The 19,043-nt window shown below is 43.1% G+C and overlaps 1 protein-coding gene across 4 annotated transcripts in view; it reads right to left on the bottom strand.

The window, feature by feature from the left end:
- LOC138295834 (uncharacterized) overlaps positions 1-19,043 on the bottom strand; it is a 1,330,477-nt gene that overhangs the window by 1,081,795 nt on the left and 229,639 nt on the right. For all 4 annotated transcript variants that reach the window (XM_069234393.1, XM_069234396.1, XM_069234394.1 and 1 more), the window contains exon 8: positions 10,030-10,124. In XM_069234393.1, the coding sequence (XP_069090494.1) occupies positions 10,030-10,124 (95 nt within the window). The remainder of the gene's footprint in view (positions 1-10,029; positions 10,125-19,043) is intronic.

Here is a 19,043-nt window from a genome sequence, read left to right as displayed (position 1 = left end):
AGCACCGCTCCGCTGGGCCCCGCCGTCTCAAGCACCGCTCCGCTGGGCCCCGCCGTCTCAATCACCGCTCCGCTGGGCCCTTCCTGTCAAGCACCGCTCCGCTGGGCCCCGCCGTCTCAAGCACCACTCCGCTGGGCCCCGCCGTCTCAAGCACCGCTCCGCTGGGCCCTTCCTGTCAAGCACCGCTCCGCTGGGCCCCGCCGTCTCAAGCACCGCTCCGCTGGGCCCTTCCTGTCAAGCACCGCTCCGCTGGGCCCCACTGTCTCAAGCACCGCTCCACTGGGCCCTTCCTGTCAAGCACCGCTCCGCTGGGCACCGCCGTCTCAAGCACCGCTCTGCTGGGCCCTTCCTGCATGCACTGTTAACGGTTCACTGTGCCCACCATGCCTCCTCCTTGACCAGTGGAGACTGTAATCCACATGATGGACTGTGGCTTTGCACTCCCCAGGATGGCACAGTGGGCAACCCACCCACTTGTGAGACTTGAGAGACTGTGGCTTTGCAGTCCCCAGGATGGAACAGTGGGCAACCCACCCACTGTAGAGACTTGAGAGACTGTGGCTTTGCACTCCCCAGGATGGAACAGTGGGCAACCCACCTACTGTAGAGACTTGAGAGACTGTGGCTTTGCACTCCCCAGGATTGCACAGTAGGCATGGTGGCCCCTTCGTGGATCTGGCGTCGTGGACTCATGTGGCTGTGGTGCCCCCCCCTTCCCTTCCCCCTGAGGTGCCTGTAGTTTTTTCATCAGATGCCCCTGCAGTGTTCTCTCCAGAGGACTCAGGTCTCCTGTGTGGGCTTTGCCCTTGTGTTGTTACACTTTGGCCCACGGACACTTCGATTTTCTTTTGATGTGCAGGACTAATTGCCTCGGTTATCCATTGCACTGTATATAGAATTATTTTGATATTGATTTTTTGGCTAGTTGACCATTACTTTTCAGAGCCTATTTTGTACATAAATTTTTATTCACAATTTAATTATGTCTTTGCATTTTTCAGGGGGGTTTGGGTGGTGTCACTGTGACTTGTTGCTCTGCATTGGTGTGTACATAGTTTGGGGGGGTGGGGGTCGCATATGTGTGTGCCGTAAGCTTTCCTCCTCCCCCCTCCCGTGTGTCGTAGGTGCAGTACTCACCGTTGTCGTCTGCGCCGGCGTTCGTACTCGTGGTAGATGAGCAGGTAGACGAGAGCAGGTAGGATGTTTAATTCGGGTTCCATGCTGTCCTCCTTCCTCGTGGAGTGCGTAGAGGTGAGCGTTTTCCCGTTCGTAGTCTGTTTCCTTGGACCGCCACACTCGTAGTGAGGCTCTTAGTGTCCAGTTTAGAGTTTGGTGAACAGAGTAACAACAGTCAGGGTGGGGGAGGACTTTTTGTCCTTTACCCTGCCTTTACTCTGCCCACCAAGTTTAGAGTTTGCCTCCAGCCCTGCGGTGAACTCTGCGGGTTGGGTTGAACCACCATGGTAGCAGTTCTTAAAGCCATTTAAAAGTTTGGTGCGCATCATGTGACAAACGCTTAGAGTAAACAGTAATGTTTTTACTTTTCCAAAGGCCAAAGGTTTGGCAGACAGGGGACTCATTCATAGTTGAAACAGTCCACTCTGTCAACGAAACTCTATATTGGGACCCTAGTTCTACTATAGCCTTAGAACCCACCGTAGCGGGCTCTACCGGCTAGTAAAGGCCCGCTCCTGCATTAAAGGCCCGAGCCAAAGGCGGGGGCCTTTAACAAGAGAGAGGGACTTTTATAGCCGGTAGAGCCCGCTACGACGGGTTCTAAGGCTATTAGAGCATGGGTCCTCAAACTCTTGAAACGTGTCAAGAGAACAGCATGAAGGCGTCATAGACTGAGCCAAATTTCTCAGTCCCAGAGCTGTTCATTTTAAGGTGAGTTCTGTCTTTATTTTAACTTTAAGGTTTTCGTTTATTTTCCTGAAATGTAACACTACTCTCTGCAGTTTTACGTTTCCGGAAAATAAACAAAAACCTCGAAGTTGAAATAAAGACAGAACTCACGTTAAAATAATTTTAAAAAGAATGAACGGCTCTGAGACTGAGAAGTGTGGGTCAATCGTTGCTGCACACAGAGGTCAACTGCTTTATGTTTTGAAAAGGCACGAGGCATTTCAAAACACACAATAAAGAATACTGTTGCAGCTCAGGCTGCACACGTTGCGCAACCGGTACATATATAACAAAATATATTTTCACATGTGTCTGGCTCACTAAATTACTTTTTTGTAAAGCGCATGCACCGATTTTAAAAACCTTGGCAGATACATTCAACAAATAAATGTTTTCGTACACATACCTTCATCTCTTGCAGAACAATGGCAGCTCTTTTCACACACTCTAACTTGAATTGGAAGAGGTGTTGCAGAGTTAATTTTTCACTTTAGTTAAATAATTTCCAGGGTTCACCCACCTTGCTGGGATGACAAGCATCTGTTTTATATTACAACAAAGAGATTGGGTCCTTTTGCTGGGCATGCGCTTCTGAGAACGGAAGTGGAGAGTCTGAAAATAAGGAAGAGCCCTCCCACCATGTTCATTCTCTACGCAACCGAGAAAGCTATACAGTGTTTCCCAGAAATGAGGTATGTGAGGCACACTTCGACAAAGAATAACAAGGCTTTTAAAATATCAATTTCATTTTGAAAACATGACTAAATAATTCGAAGAATCGAAAGAAGCGTAAAATGGTCTGACTTTTTAGCACATTTTACATTTCAGCAACCAACTGGGAACATAAATTAAATGGAAATTAAATTAACATCCTGAAAGGTATTTAAATGTTGCCCTTTCTGTCCTTGTTTTCTTAACTTAGCAGTTAGAACATATGCAACAATTGTAGAATATATGATGAATTGATTTTCCCCTATAATTAAAGACAATTGTACCAAAGGGGAATTAAAGCAGCTGTGGATAAGATAGTTATTTGTAATCCTGAACACAATTTCTAAAACACAGATCATAACAAGGAAAATGTACTCAGACACAGAGAATAAAAACAGAAACAAAAGGCATCTATGTGCATGGCAAAACATTATTTAATTTATTACTAACATCGCTATGAACATCATTCTACAATAAAAGTACTGTAATCATTAAATGAAAAGTTTTACATTTACAAGTTAAACATGCTCACTAATCTGTTTGAGGAAAAACAAGCATTGCAATGCATTAAAACAATCAAGACACATCTGTACTAGTAAGATTTCATTTCAGTAAAAATTTTACATTTCCGTTAAATGTGATGTTACAGTGTGAGAAAATATCGGAAACAATTCTTTGCATATTGTGATCTGTGCTGCTCCCTCGTACCCTAAATGAAGAACTGTCTTCTATTTCTACAGAGGGTTGTGCTCCATTTACGTATTTTTCAGATCCATCTTTCTTGATACTGCCACCAGCATTTGCTAGTACAGTGGACCAAACAGTTGTATCTTCAGATGGAACTTTCCAGTAACTTTGCACACTGATTTAGCTTTTGTGGCCAGTGACTGCCATTATCTGATGTGCTTCAAAACCATTATCTGCAAACAATTGCACAGCTGTAGCGTGCACACAATGGTTTGTGTAAATATGGCTTAATCCTGATTTCCTGCTGATTTGTTTCATTAGTCCTCCATTTGTATTTTTCCCAAGAGGCTTATTGAAATACCACACAGAGGCATTTGCAGCATCCGCCACAGTAAGTTTCTTTGGTTGTACATAGAAGCAACTGCATTCTCTGGGCAATTTGGAAATATACAATTTCAAAGATTTCACAGGACACATTGCACTGTGTGGTTGGGCATAAACGTGCCCTCTGTTTTGATATCTAAGTTTCTCATTTACTTCCTTATGATTTTTTTTTTGTTCATTGAAGGTTAACGTTGCATACTCTCTGTTGTGTTCATCTACTACGAATGTGAAAGCATTTTTAGACTACTCTCGCAATCCTTCCCTGCCGCGTCTTGCAAGGTGAAGTTGGGTATCAAAAAAAACTTTGTACTGCAGTGAAATTGGTTCATCACAGTTCAAGATACCATTGTGTTTTATCAATGACCAGTCCTGTGCTGATATGAATTCTTTTCTAAAACTGACATCTTTGCCTTCTCTACGTTGTTTTTTAAAAATTGCTACTAACACATTGTTAGCGGGTGCAAACACAGCATCATGCATGATATTAACAGCTCTGCTAAAAGGAGGATTATTAATTTGTCTATTTAGTCCAGCTCTTATTGATATTAGGCTTTGATTACTATAGCATTTCCCTTTAGCATTTCTTACCTCTGCATAAAAATGTCTCAGAAGGCTGCAGAGTTCATGCAGTGGTTGCATCTCAAAATCAGGTGCGTGCCCATTTTCTACCAACCAGTCTCTGAATATTTGAGTTGCCCATTTTGTTGCTGTTCTAGTCTTGCTTTCAGCCCTGTGCTCTTCAAGTACATCCAGTGCTTGTGCAGCAAAGCTTTGGTGGCATTTTCTAGGTATCTCTTTTAGTACTCTAGCTGATTTATTTACCCATTCATCAATGGATATATGTCCAAATAAATTGAAAAAAATGTGTTGAGGCTTTTCCAAAAACAGAACATTCCTTGGAGGATTTGCCATAGCTACTGCTGAGCTCTTCACCTGGTTCTGACTGTTGGGTTAACTGCACTTTAAACCGTAGAATGGATTGCTATTGTCAGCTTGTGGAGTTTAGAACACTCAGCTGAGAGGGACTTTACCAGTGAATACAGATCTCTGGAGTTGCATTGTCTTCAATGGAGTTCTCAACATTCCAGTGCTCTAATATAGCCTTAGAACCCGCCGTAGCGGGCTCTACCGGCTATTAAAGGACCGCTCCCCGCGTTAAATGCCCGAGCCGAAGGCGAGGGCATTTAACAAGGGAGAGGGACTTTAATAGCCGGTAGAGCCCGCTACGGCAGGTTCTAAGGCTATTAGAACATTCTGCCACTCAGGGCAGAATGTTCTATTAAAAAAAAAATGTTCACGGAGCCCGAGGGGATTAAAATCCCCTCGGGCTCCGTGAGGCTTTGTTCACAGCTGTTGCTGTGAACAAAGCGAACATTGGAATGTTGGCGCTGCGGGCTTTTACCGGCCAGTAAAAGCCCGCAGCACTCCATTGTTTTCAATGGAGCTTCCAGCATTCCAATGTTCTAATTCATATTAAAGCCATTTCCATCAAGTTTATATCTTAGGTTTAGTTTGGAAAAAAACTCCCTATTGGTGTTAGGATCCAGAACCTTAAGTTGAGTGGAATTCCTGCATATTGTCATGATGATTTCGAAGTTCTAAAGTGTAGATGAGATGGATAGTTCAAAGCAAAGGCTTAGATCTTGTGGGTGTGTAAAATGGTGCAATACAGTAGCTCATATTGTACTGGTTTAAACTGTTTTTGAATAGCTATCCTGGGTGGGTAACTCTCACTCCCATGGATGTCATTTAGGTGAATACCTTCATAGGTAAATTAATAGGATGCAGCACAGAAAATACATAATTATTATTTTTCCACAACACTGGAACATCAAATGAGTAAATTAAGTTATTGGGAAATTAATGGAAATGTAGCAGACAAACATTTGTGATGTCAGAAGTTGTCAGAATTTCCAAAAATGCTTTAGATGACCATGAGTAAAATGTTAAAATGTAAATTACACATACAAATTCTGTAATGTTGACAAAGAGTTCATATTTTCAAGACAATTCTCCAGCTAACAACATGTTTTGTACAAGTTTTCCTTTCCAGCAAAATTGATTAAGGTTTTTTTCCTGCAGTAATCTTTTGAGCCTTCACATTTTTGTAAATTCACTTCACACAATGGAGAAAAACCGTTACATCCTTGTATATCATATGTTTACGCAATGCTGTACTTCAACCAAAACTGCAAATATATTGTTAACATGTTTAGAACTTTAATATGCATGAAATTCTTTTTGGCTTCTCTGTGTATTTGTCTTGAGAAGATGTTAGTGTTGACAGTGTTAGTGAATTTATGGTTTCAAATGATTCCTTCATCAACTACTACATTTAATCCCCGAGGTAGGAAGCTCTATGTTGTTAAGCAGGACACATACTATTTATATGACCTAACAGCAAAACTTCCAAATTGTTGTTTTTCCTATGGAAAAGTTAGCAGCCCCTTTGGCTAACCCAGAGTTACCGGCTGGCCACTCAGCCCGACTAACTTTTGAATAGGATAACTAAAATGGGTACTTCAAGGTATCAAATTAATTGTGGCATTAAACTAGACTTGATGCCCAAGTTGAATATAATACCAGTTTTAAGGAAAAGCAACTTGTAGAAAGTTGCCACACTGTAGCTCAGTTTGTCCATTGGCTTCACATGGTTGCTGGCCACCAGACAGCTTTCTTCCCTCCTGGGGAAACGTGTAAATGACTCCCAGGCTTAGGAACCAAGGTAGCCTGCTACAGAGGGAGGTGTTACCACCCCCTCGCAGGAAGCCACTCAGGGTGTTGGCCGAAAAGGCGAGCTTCAAAAAAGAAGCCGCCATTGGTGGGCAAATGGTGATCACATCCTTGAAAGGTTGCCGCTCTGTTCAGGTGGACAGGCTAGAGGTGGGTACAGAGACAGGTGACCAGTGCCCAAACTGCTTTTACCAAGGGCATGTAACCAATAGATAGCCACACCACTAGGGTGGGCTATCAAACTCCTAACATCCATGGAAGGGTTCAAACATCCTGTGAGTGGGCAGAATAGTGCACTCTGGGTTTGCTAGGTACCACACATCGCCAGACGTTATCACAGGGTGGGAGGCATCCTGGTTGCCCATTGGCTAGCAACCACATCATCCCCCCAGGGCACTTTCAGGGCATAAATCTGGCACCCCTGGCACCCTGAACCTGAGATCACTATGGAACTGGAGAAAGGACTGAACAAGTACTGCTCTGCTGACCTCCTGGACTTGACAAAGTGAGACAGCGCCATCTGCTGATTGCACCTGTCGCACCTTGGGTAAGTGAAGAGAGGACTGTTCTGTAGCTCCTGGCTTGAGGAAAATACTCTTCTGAGCCCTAGCCCAAAGAAGTGACTCCAAGGTCAGTTTGCTGATCCCTTGGAACCAGCACCAGGGCCATCAAATCTAAAGTAGCCCAACTAGGCAAGTCAGTTGCCACTTCTGGACAATCACCACTGACTGCCGCTGGGTGCCCCAAGAGACCAAACCTTGACAGCCAAAAGTTGCACCTGACTCTGCTGAACTCTGGGGCGTCATCTGATTCAAGACTAGTTGCTCAAGGGAGGCACTAGCCTCCACGAAAGGATACTGCTTGGCCATTGTGACCTGTGATCTGTAGCCCAGCAGCAGCTGACCTTCTACTGGTTCAAAGAGCACTTCAAGAGACCTGTATCTCTGTGGTCAAAGTCACCCCACCTGACCCTTTGACCAATTAGTAACCGCAAGGACATGCCATTGACTGCACAGCATCCAGAGCATCATTCAGCATCCTCCACCTCCTGCATCCTCATCATCAGGACCACCCAAATGAAGTCTATAGTGGTTGTGCTGTAAAGTTCAGAACTGGATTGTAGAACACTTTGGTGGTTAGGTAACTGTCCAAATACTCCTTAGTGGCCCTCTTGACTTTCGCCTTGCTGGATTTCATTGCCCCAGTCAGGCCAGAGTAGCCGAACGCAACTCTTTCAAAATTTTCAAAAGTTTCCAAACTTTATGGTTACCAATGGTTGCTTGTGGTTGAACTGAGATTTATGTTTTCTTTGAAAATCTATATTTCTGGAATCCTTCAGTGAATTTTGCTAATCTTGGTCTCTAAAACCTTCATAAATATATAATAAATTTTTATAAATTGATGTCAGATTTCTTTTGTGCTGTGTGATTTTTTTTATTTTGTTGCCTTGTGCTTCTAAATGTTTTACACTAGTTCCTTTGTTTAAGCCTTGCTGCTTAAAGACACAGCTACCCAGGGTTGAGCTAAAAGTTTTGCAAATGAGCCTGACTCGGATCAAAAAAAGGTTTTTGCGCGTGTATAACATGGTAACGTCGCACAACTATACCATATAATACACGCAAATCCTCACAGATGTGAGCCAACAGATGGCATATCCATGAGTCTTGTACATCTCTAGAAACTCATGTTGAACATATCCACGCATGGTGACAGAGTACAACGCCGGTCCCTTCTGCACTTCCCAGTCAATCAGTAGTATCAACGCCAGCACTAATCACGTATTTACTATTTAGCTGCATCCTCACCATCATGAATTGATCCAAAGAGGGTCAAAGAGGGACCGGAGGTCTCCAAGGGCCACCAGCAAGATCTTGTTGGCCATGTTCCAGACATCATGTGTACAGCAACCAAAGAAACAGACCACATTGACTGATCACAATGCCAGGCTAGCTGAGCAGAACATTAATTTACCAAATGCTTCAATCCTTTTGGACTCCCTATCCGGAGGATCTCTGGGGTAGGGTCTTTAGTAAGAACATCAGGGTCATCAGGTGTTGGTATGTGACACCTGGCTACTGACCTATTCACTCGTGGGCAAGAATTGGGCTTTGACCAAGTGCCCATCAAGGTATCAATGAGGGCCTCACTAAAGGGAAACATGGGTCAGAGGTGGCTGGTCCAGGATGCAAACGTTCTGTAAGAAGGTTATTCTTCATGTCGATTGAAGACAGTTGCAATTCCAAAACCCCTACCGACCTGTCGGACTACTACTGCAAATGATGTACCTCTTCCATTGATGGCCCAAATGGCAAATTGAACTCTGTATCAGGGTAGCTCAGGGCCTATAGCTACAACAGACATGTACCAAAGTCAATATAGGACCTGGAAGGGGGCAGACAATGCTGGAGAAGGAGCCACTTGTGGGAACCCGAGCAGAGACCCCCGTGGTTTCTTGGGGCCCACAGGCACACCAGAGGGAGCCAGAAACAAGCTGAAAATCTGCAGCATGGCTTCCTGGAAAACCTCGATTTACTGCAGCTTTGCCAATGGCTTATGAAACCTGGAGTACAGATAGATTTGCTCTGGTAATCTCCTCAATGAGCTGGACCCCAAGATTGACTTATGTTGTGACACGCTCACGCCCTCTCCTTGGATATGGAGTGGTGGGATGGGGTCGAGCCTCGCATAGCTTATGTTTAGCTTGGACTTTGATTTAGACTTACTTGAAGTCTTCTACCACGAGGTTGGCATCTCAGGGAAACGCCCCAGAGTGAGTACATGTTTAGCGATGTACAGCTTCTCTTCTAGGTTCTGGATCACCTTCAGGTGCATTAAGGCCCCCTTATCATGCAACTTTGAGCTATGTCCTGAGCCCAAACACCAGAGATGCACATGGTGCGGGTATGTGACTGACATCCGTTTCCAACAGTCACAGCATGGTTTGAGACCTGTAGTTTTTGGATGGGACACTTTTTCCTATCACACTCCTTTTAGGAATTGTCTGAAGATCAGCAGATTTTTGGAGCAGAGCTCTGGATCCACATCAGAAGTACAGAAAGAAAGGAATTAAAGCCAGTGCACAGGGTTAGCGCTTATATGCGCTCCACTCTGTTACTTCTGGGAAAATATTGAGACAGTATGAACCCTTACCTCAACACTTTGCGGCACATGGGTGCATTGCTGGAAAATGTTTCCGATTCCAGTCTGGCAACTGGAGAGAAATTCTAAGGTTAGGAATATGAAGTTAGAGACATCAATCAGAAGAAAGAAAAACACCACAAAGTGTGGTTAGGTTCACAAGTCACAAACAGGCTATTTGTACCTCAGCGTGTTGTGATAACTCACGCCTGAAAACATCCTTTCATACGGTGTCCAACATAGGTCTGGGGAGGCTGAAACTGGAGAGATTCTTAGGGTAGCCACTTAACATGGATTTACTTACAACAAATCTAATTAAACATAATTTGCATACTGGTTATTCCAATTACCAAAAGTCTGTTTCTGGTCAATCATGTTTGACTCAAAATATTTTTTTCAGAATTTATGAAATGTAATGATGCAATGCTATTTTTCATACACATTAATCGTTACTCTATATCATGCCCATACCTTTCTATTTCTGATAGCTTCTTTTCAACTTCATTGATTGTCTGATTAACTGCAAGATCTGCTATGCTGTTGCTGGAACTGGGAATGACTGTGACCTGCAAAATCAATAAAAATGCAATGTTATTGGGTTTTGGAGGTGAGGGCACCTAGGCTGCAGACGGAAACACTGAACTGACTCCATCTTGCATGTGCCTTGTGAACGCAGTGCTAAAGCACTAATACACACTTGAGCTTCAACAACTAATAATTATGGGTATTTTGCATAGCTCAGCTCCAGATGGTATCGAAAGACTAGGGAGTGAGATATGATGTCTCTTTCTGACAGCATTTGTCAAGGTTGCAGCTGCAGTGAGAACAAGCTGTTATCAATGGACCAGGAATGAGCTGGTATGCGTATAATGCGTGCATACCTGTTTGTCATGCCTTAGAACCAAACTGCTGAGTAAATTTCGATTACTGGATGAGGTTGTAACTATCTGTGCTTAGAGTTTTCTGTCAGACATTTGCTGGAGCTCCAGAGCTCCCATCTCATTCAGCTGACTAAAAACTTGATCTCAAAAACCAATCTTTCTTATAAAATTTGTTTAAGGTTCGGGCATTAACAGTTTTGGATAAGGAAGATAGGCATGCTTCCACCACTTCTCATCGGACTGGAGAATCTGCAGCAGCCAAGTCATGGTGATCCTGGCAGACATGTAAGGCACACTAAAAACAGGTATACTCACCTAAAATTCTGACTTCTGCTCAAAACCTCGACTTACCTGCATTGGTAAGCAGTACATGTTTAACACCATTAGTTCTTTGAGAGCGAGAAGAGGTGAGGGACTAAAGTGAAGGGTACCCAAGAAAAAATTGATAGACTGCAGTCAACCTGTCTGTGAGTGGTGATCAGCATGCCAGGATTTTCTTCCCTATACCCGTCACTATGAAGTGAATAGAATATAAAGGGCAGAATGGTGACGGGAAAGTGTATGTATTTTCCGTTAGAAGGGGTGTGATTCCCTTATAGGTTTATGAGTGAGTCTACAGAAGGGGTAAGACCTTCAGGATGGGAAAGGTGATTACAGGTAACAGACAAGTGTAATTGAGAACCTTGCTGGTACCCAGGTAATCACACAGGCATGGAATGTAGATACATTATGCCAGGTTTCTCCCTTAGAGTTTTGAGTGTGGAAATGTTTTAGGAGGGTTGGTATCCCCAAGAAGCATTAATGGCAGATTTCCAACCTTGAGTCATGTGTAAGTTTAATAGTAAAGATAGGTTAGACGAGGCACAGCAGTCCCCCCCAAGTGCACACCAGTGCATATAAGGTCATTATCATTGGTATGCATACTATTCTGTGGTTGAAAGAATGGTATGAGCTCACAAAGAGGATCTGAAGTTACAGGTTTTTGAAAATGACATTTTGGAAATGAAGTATTTATATTATTTGCCAAGGTGTAGACAGAGCTCAAGAAATTGGCAAGTTAAGGTCAAAAGTGAATGAGAGTCAAGGGGCAGATGTGCAAAATGTTTGATGTGTGGGGTGGGAATAGAAGTGCTTACAGGAATATGCCAGTTTAGGAATATCCAGGTTTACAGTTCCAGAATATGGTACCTTTGAATTAAACGAACTGCATTATTTTTAGGTGTACATGTGAGGAAATAGATCATGCTGTTAAGTGAAATGTCCAAATCACAAACGTGCACTGTGAACCCCTAAGTGGCTGTTCATTTGTTTCTTGTATAGTAGGAAAAATTAATTTCATTCTCTCCTAGAAGTCATTGATGAACAGGTATCTGTTTTGAAACTGAAAAAGTGCAGTATGGTGTCAATTTTCTGTAATGCATTTTTCGTGACTTCTGCTATGTTCTTTGAAACATGTTCTTGTTAGAATAACCGGGTAATAATAATGCTACTTATGAATGTAATATAGTGATTGTATCTTTTAAATTCCTTGAGCCAAGACGAATAGATGGGTTAAAAAACACACAAATGTGTTATTTCAGTGTGTGGGTACTGCCCTTGGTTTTTATTAAACACTGCTGATGTTGTGATCCTGCACAGTATGAAAACAGTGATAGGTACCTCTTCCCAAATGGTTTATGAGCTTATAATTCTCAATTGCAGGCTCACAACCTGTCTGCTCTCAGAGGTGGGAGTTATGGTTTGTCTTACTGAGAGAAAATAATGAAGGTTATTCCCAGCAGGTTTCCTAACTGATTTGACCCAATACAGCACAGCCCCAATACTGAGTGTAACAAAGGCGACTGGATCCTTAGATGTAGTATTGGAACTATATCAGGTTTAGGAAGGCAGATTCTCAATCATTTAAAAAACACCTGAAATTTATCTTTGAAAATGCAGGCAACCCTTGGTACAATCAAGTAAATAATGCACTGAAGACTTTTGAGATGGGAGATTCTATACAGCTGGCAGTAAGGGCTCTGTATTTCACCTGGAAAGAAGTAATTAACAGATGGGTAAAGGAAATATCGAGAGAGCAAGATTTATTGATCTGCAGAACCTCAACTCAGAAGCACAGTCTTTAAATGACGCCTATTTGGTTGGGGCCACACAGTCATACTTACTGGAGTCAACAAACGCAGTCACGGGGTGTACCAAGGTTCACACCAATGACAGGGACACACTCAGATTTGACTCCAGTCATGCATCAGAGTATAGGAGTAGCTCTCCAACAGAGTGATGGTGCCAGAGCAGGTCCAGATGCAATATCGCTACTGATTACTGTTGGTCCAGCGGTACCCTTATTTGCGCAGATGAAACCGATTACAGCGGAACAGGGAGAAATGTCCCAGAGCCTAGTAAGAAGGGGAATATTTGAGCAAGTTCAGGTAGTCTCTTTCGTGGGTCAGACTTTTGATGGATCGAGGTCTTTGATAGATCTTAGTCCATTTGTCGCACTTCCGGATGTAGCAAGTCCAAGTGCAGGTCAGAGGCTAAAGTTATTGACTCCACAGACACCGAGAGCAGTGGTGCAGCAGGTATCCACACCAAATACCAGTAATATGCAATTACAGGGACTGACAGCACAATAGTTGAATGAGTGGTTAGATAGTTTGAAGACACCGGAAAATGCTTCCAAAGGGGAAGAACAGATTGATCGAATCAGGTTGATCACTGAAGCGACCAAACTAGTTGAAGGATCGATGGGGGTGAATAGGTTAGAATCCTATACCGAAGCAGAGTTAAAGGTACATTTGTCCCAGAATTACAAAAGAGGTGAGCAAGGTGCATCAGAAATTGGCAGATCTGGCAGAAAAACGTAGATATTGAGAAAATAAAGCCCTTGAAAAGGAGCTACAGATTAGATTTCGAGGCAAAAGATTTTGAACACATGAGGTCAGCTGGAGCGAAGGCACACCTTAAAGAGTTACTGCAGAGTGCACAAATTTGGGGAGCCTTAGAGAAGTGGGGAGGCAGATGGGCAAAGAAGAAGGATAAGCGGAAACAGGATTCACAAGAAGGGTCCGAAGCTATACAGGGAGACAAAGATCCAGTAAAATTTTTACCAATGAGAGAGATTCCGGGAGGACAATTTGTTCACGTTCCTTGGCATTCTGCCCTTTACGAATGATTATCCAAAACTGAGGGAGAAACCAGTTGGGTGGTATCAGCAGACAGACAGGTTTGTGAAGCTTACGAAATCTCTTTGGGAAGATTTTAGTACCTTATTGGAGATAGTGGTCCCAGTTGATTTGTGGGTTGAGTCTAAACGAGCAGTAGATTGGCTGACAAGTGAACCAGAAAGGGACAGGACTACAAGTGCACCATCACCTGAAGTAATGAAGCATTAATATAAGGTGATTGAGTTCCTGAAGACGAGAATCTCACCTAATGAATGTGAATCGTGGTCCCAATTTGAGTAATGTCGTGATTCAAAATGATGTGCAAGGGATGAAGAAGATTTTACTATGTCATCTTTGCGGAAACGTGGGACACTGGAAGGGGGAGTGTCCGTTGGTGGTGCAGGAAGGTGTTGTTCAGCAGAATGGTGATGTCAACACAATGCAAAATGTCAGAGTGCCCAGAATGAGAGGTGTTAATCAAAATGCTCAGAATAATATGAATCAGGTGCACAATTTTCAGCCGATGCAGCAAATGCAAGTGCCAAGAGCACAGATAACACAATTGCAACCACTGCAGCAGCAGGTTCCTATGGTACCCAGACAGAAAATGCAGATACCTCAAGCCCCAATGGAACAGCAACAAATAATACTTACTTCACAGGTCACGGGCCAGAGACAAGACAGAAATAGTGGCACAGTACACCAGTTCCCATTACGCAGTGAGAATGAAATAAACGGAGAATGAATGAGTAATAGTTCAGATGAGGAGACGTATGCTTGCAGGAAGAACAGTCCAGGCGATAGGAGTAGCAAATAAGCAACAGACCCAGTACAAGTTGAAATTGGCAACTTCCAGGGATTGCACAAGTTTGTGGTTTGCGACTGAAGTCCGGTATCCCTACTGGGAAGGGACTTGTTGTGTAAAACACAGTATTCAATCTCTTGTTCAATGGATGGAATTGAAATTCAGACAAATAGTGAGGATGAGGAGGACACAACTCCTGAATCAGAATGTGAAGTGACAAATGAGGAGTATCTATTAATTGAGTTTTTCCCCATGTTCACAGTGAAAGAATTGCATGCAGACTTGCAGGGAACGGTGCAGGAAAATGTGTGGGACCTGACAGGTAAAGAAGTGGGTTTGATCAAGGGAGTAGAGCCGATTAAAATCACTTTGAAGCCGAATGTGGTATTTCTGCAGCTTCCCCAGTACAACATGGCACAAGATATTATGATGAAAGTGGCACAGATAATTGGAGACTTCAGAAACAGCGAGTTTTAAAAGAAGTGTTGAGCAGCCCATGTCATTCACTGATAATCGGTTTGAAGAAGCCATGTGGGAAAGTACGAATTGTTCAGGACTTAAGGAAAGTGAACAACATGGTGGTGAAGTGTTGTCCCATAGTGCCAAATCCAGCAGTAATAATGTTTCAGGAACAATGCAATGCAGAATGGTGCACAGTGGTTTTTGTCACAAGCTTTCTTTTCTGTGCCTCTTCACGAGGATAGTCAGTTTCTTTTCAGTTTCAATTTCCTAGACAGAGTCTACAGCTGGTGCAGGCTTCCTCAAGGGTACACAAGTCACCATCCTTGTTTAATCAGATCCTGAAAAATAATTTGGAGTCATTGGAACTACCTTATCAATCGACTCCGGTACAATACATTGATAGTTTTTGATTGCTTCAAGAACAAGGGACGAGTGTAAGTGACTCGATTGCCCTTCTTAATCATTTGGGAAAGTTTGGCCATAAGGTGTCACCATTGAAATTGCAGTACTGTCAGAAAATGGTAAAGTACTTAGGTCACCAAATTGAGAAGGGGTCAAGGAAAATATCCAGAGACAGGATTACAATGATTTTGCAGAGAAGTCCTCTGACTTCACAAAGAGATGTCAGGATGTTTCTGTGAATGGTAGGTTATTGTCGACAGTAGATTCCAAATTTTGCTGAAATCTCCAAGCCATTGCAGAAATTGGCACACAAGGATGTTACTGATCCCATAACCTTAGATGAAGAGCAGATGAAAGCATTCACTGAGTTGAGAGAGAGCTTGTGCAGAGCTCCAGCTTTAGGTATGCCTGATTACACTAAGCCATTCACATTGTTTTGTTATGAACGTTCTTTTGTATGTTCTTTTTCTTGACTCAAGTCCACGGAGGTGCTCATCACCCAGTAGCATATTTTTCAGCTACCTTGGACCCAGTTGCAGCAGCCTTACCAGGTTGTTTGCAAGCAGTAGCCGCAGTTGGTCAAAGCCTCTCAACATATGAGGGAATAGTGATGGGATATTCCCTGACGGTAATGGTCCCTCACTCAATTGAGATTTTACTGACAAGGATGAAAACGCAGTACTTGACTGGTGCCAGACTGACAAGGTATGAAATGAGCATTTTAGGTGCTCCAAATGTAACTTTGAAAAGATGTACAGTGTTGAACCCGGCAACTTTACTTCCAAGTGATACAGCTGAAATCGAAACAGAGGAAGACATTGAGAACGATTCCCTTGAGGTAACTGAGTTGTGCACTAAACCGAGACCTGACATTAGAGATACTCGATTGGAAGAAAATGACCAAATTGTTTTTGTTGATGGTTCTTGTCTCAGAGATGGTACAAGAACCTTGAGAGCAGGATATGCTGTGTTTATAATTACAGGGGCTTAGAAGCTTTCTGGCTTCGAGGAGTGTATTCTGCACAAGTAGCAGAACTGGTAGCTCTTACTAGAGCGTGCCATGTTTCTGCAAGGCTGAGAGTCACAATCTATACTGACAGCCAATATGGATTTGGAATTGTTCATGATTTTGGTCAATTATGGTCACAAAATGGTTTCCTGACCTCTACTGGTTCGCCAGTAAGGAATGGTGAGAAAATAAAAGAATTGTTGTATGCAATACAGTTGCCTGAAGAAATTGCCGTGTTGAAATGCAAATCTAAAATCCCAGGACTACATCTCACTGGGAAATGTATATGTAGATCAAGTGGCAAGATCTTGCGCATTGAACTGTATATCGTTCAAGGACAAGTGGGAACTGATGTCAGAAGAAGACAATACATGTACAAGTTTTGCATTGAAAGTGATCAATACTTTGGAAGAGTTGAAAACTTTACAGAGTAATGCTGACAAAGAAGAGAAACAACTCTGGTCCAAATTAAAATGTGTTCAGAGGCCTGATGAAATATGGGTATCTGAAGAGGGTCAGATGGTTCTGCCGAATAGTTTATTGTTGCAAATGGCTAGGTACTACCATGGGCAGGCACGCATTGGGAGGGATGCCATGGTACGGTTGTTTAAAATCAACTGGTTCAATCTCAAATTCAGACAGGCAGCAGAAGCTGTATGTCATCGCTGTGTAATTTGTCAGCAACTTAATACAGGATAAGGGACCGTGGTAAACTTGAGCCACATTGGAAGAGCAGGAGGACCATTCAGCATTGGATTTTATTGAAATGCCTGTGTGCGACAGTTTGAAGTATGTGTTGGTGATTGTGTGCATTTTCAGTCACTGGATTGAGGCGTACCTTACACGAAGAAATGATAGTCTCACAGTAGAAAAGTTGTTGCTTAGAGAGTTGATACCACGTTTTGGATTTCCGATCTCTTTAGAATCAGATAGGGGAACGCACTTCAATAACGAAGTGATCAAACCTTTGTGTGCAGCACTAAACATTGAGCAGAAGTTGCATTGTAGCTACCACCAGGACTAGTGGAACAGATGAATGGTACTCTAAAATCGAGAATTGCCAAAATGTGTGCATCAAAGAATCTGAAATGGCCAGATGCATTGCCTTTGGTGTTGATGTTAATGAGAAATACACCTGACAGGAAGACAGGAAGACAGAACTGTCTCCCCATTAAATTCTTATGAGCAGAGCAATGAGATTGCCAGCAGTTCCAGCCAATGCACTTGTAAATATTACAGATGATATGGTGTTGGACTACTGCAGGGTCTAGCTGATGTGGTTTGCTCTTTCTCTCAGCAGGTGGAAGCCACCACACTGCCACCAATTCATGATCCAGGACATAACCTGAGAGCAGCCGACTGGATCGTTGTCCGGAAATGTGTTCGCAAGACGTGTTTAGAGCCACGTTGGAGAGGGCCATATCAGGTAATTCTGATGACTACAACAGCAGTGAAGTGTGTGGGAATGCCAAATTGGATCCACGCCAGTTATACGAAGTAGCATGTCCACTAGATCATGAAGAAATATTATTGAGGGCACCAGTAATTGCGAAGCAAATTGCAGCTCCAGAACCGGAGAAGGAACAAAGAGAGCCTGAAGTCGAACCAGAGCAAGTGGAAGAGGGTTCTATCACCCCTGTAAGAAACGAGAGTGAAGAGCTACAGGAGGGTGCAGAAGAGCCTATCACAACTGATACAGCAGGAGAACCGCTCATAACCGATACAGCTGGAGAACCTAGCTCAGTGGAAACTCTCCCAGAAGCAGATGGATATGAGAAACGAACAGAGCAAGAAGTAGACCCAGAGGGTGAAGGAATTGAGTTGGATCAAAGTCAAAACGATTCAACTCTTCCTGAGCCTGTCGCAGGTCCATCAAAAGAAAACATCATAAATTCAAAAATAAAGAGAGAAAAGTCCAATCCTGAAAAGCATATTAACCGGAGAAGCAAGAAAGGGAGACAAGTGGCAAGAATCACGAATAGGGAAAAAGAAAGAGCGAGTTATAAATGAGACAATAGAGTTGAGAAGAAGGTGGGCAGACCTGAAGAGCACCAGCAGAGATGGATATTATGAGGGACTATAGGAGGAGGGAGTACCCCAGACCCACCTGATGACATCGCCACCCAATAGGGAAATCACAGAGGTGGGGACTGGACGTGGCACCCCGCCCGCTGGGGGGCCCCTGGCCCGCACCCCTGCAATCAGTAGTCAGTACCTGCCCCTTCTGCGATACACCACATGTTGATAGTTGTTTTAGTTTTAAGCGTAGGACTGGTAGGGGAACAAGAGAACGATAACAAAATGCACGACACAGGAACTTGCGCAATCAATTCGGAAATCACACACAGAGACCAAACTATACAAAGTCTGAGCATCAGATCCGAATGGGAACCCAACAAATAATATGTTAGAGACCAACATTGGAAACTGTTGCAGTTTGCATAATTGCATGAATAAATGTAAGTGTATACAATGAACGGAATTGATTATGTACACCAATAAAATGTTAATAAAAACAATTTAAAAATAAATAAAAAATGAGACAATAGAGGAAGAAGTAGACACAACAAGAAAGGAAGAACTGAGTGAAGGAGAATTAAGTGGTGATCACAAGTTAAAGAGAAAGAGAATAGCAAGTCACAGATACGCAGGTCCTGAATGGGTGTACGTAAATACAAATGAATGGCAACACAAGTTTATGTCTTTCTGCTTTGATAGGGATGTTCCGAGTCAGTATTTTGGTGTAACCTGAAGGAAATCAAGAA

This window comes from Pleurodeles waltl, chromosome 5 (assembly GCF_031143425.1).
Source record: "Pleurodeles waltl isolate 20211129_DDA chromosome 5, aPleWal1.hap1.20221129, whole genome shotgun sequence".
Taxonomy (NCBI): Eukaryota; Metazoa; Chordata; class Amphibia; order Caudata; family Salamandridae; genus Pleurodeles; species Pleurodeles waltl.
The sequence above is the reverse complement of the archived record's forward strand: the minus strand, read 5'-3'. Positions and strand labels throughout refer to the sequence as shown.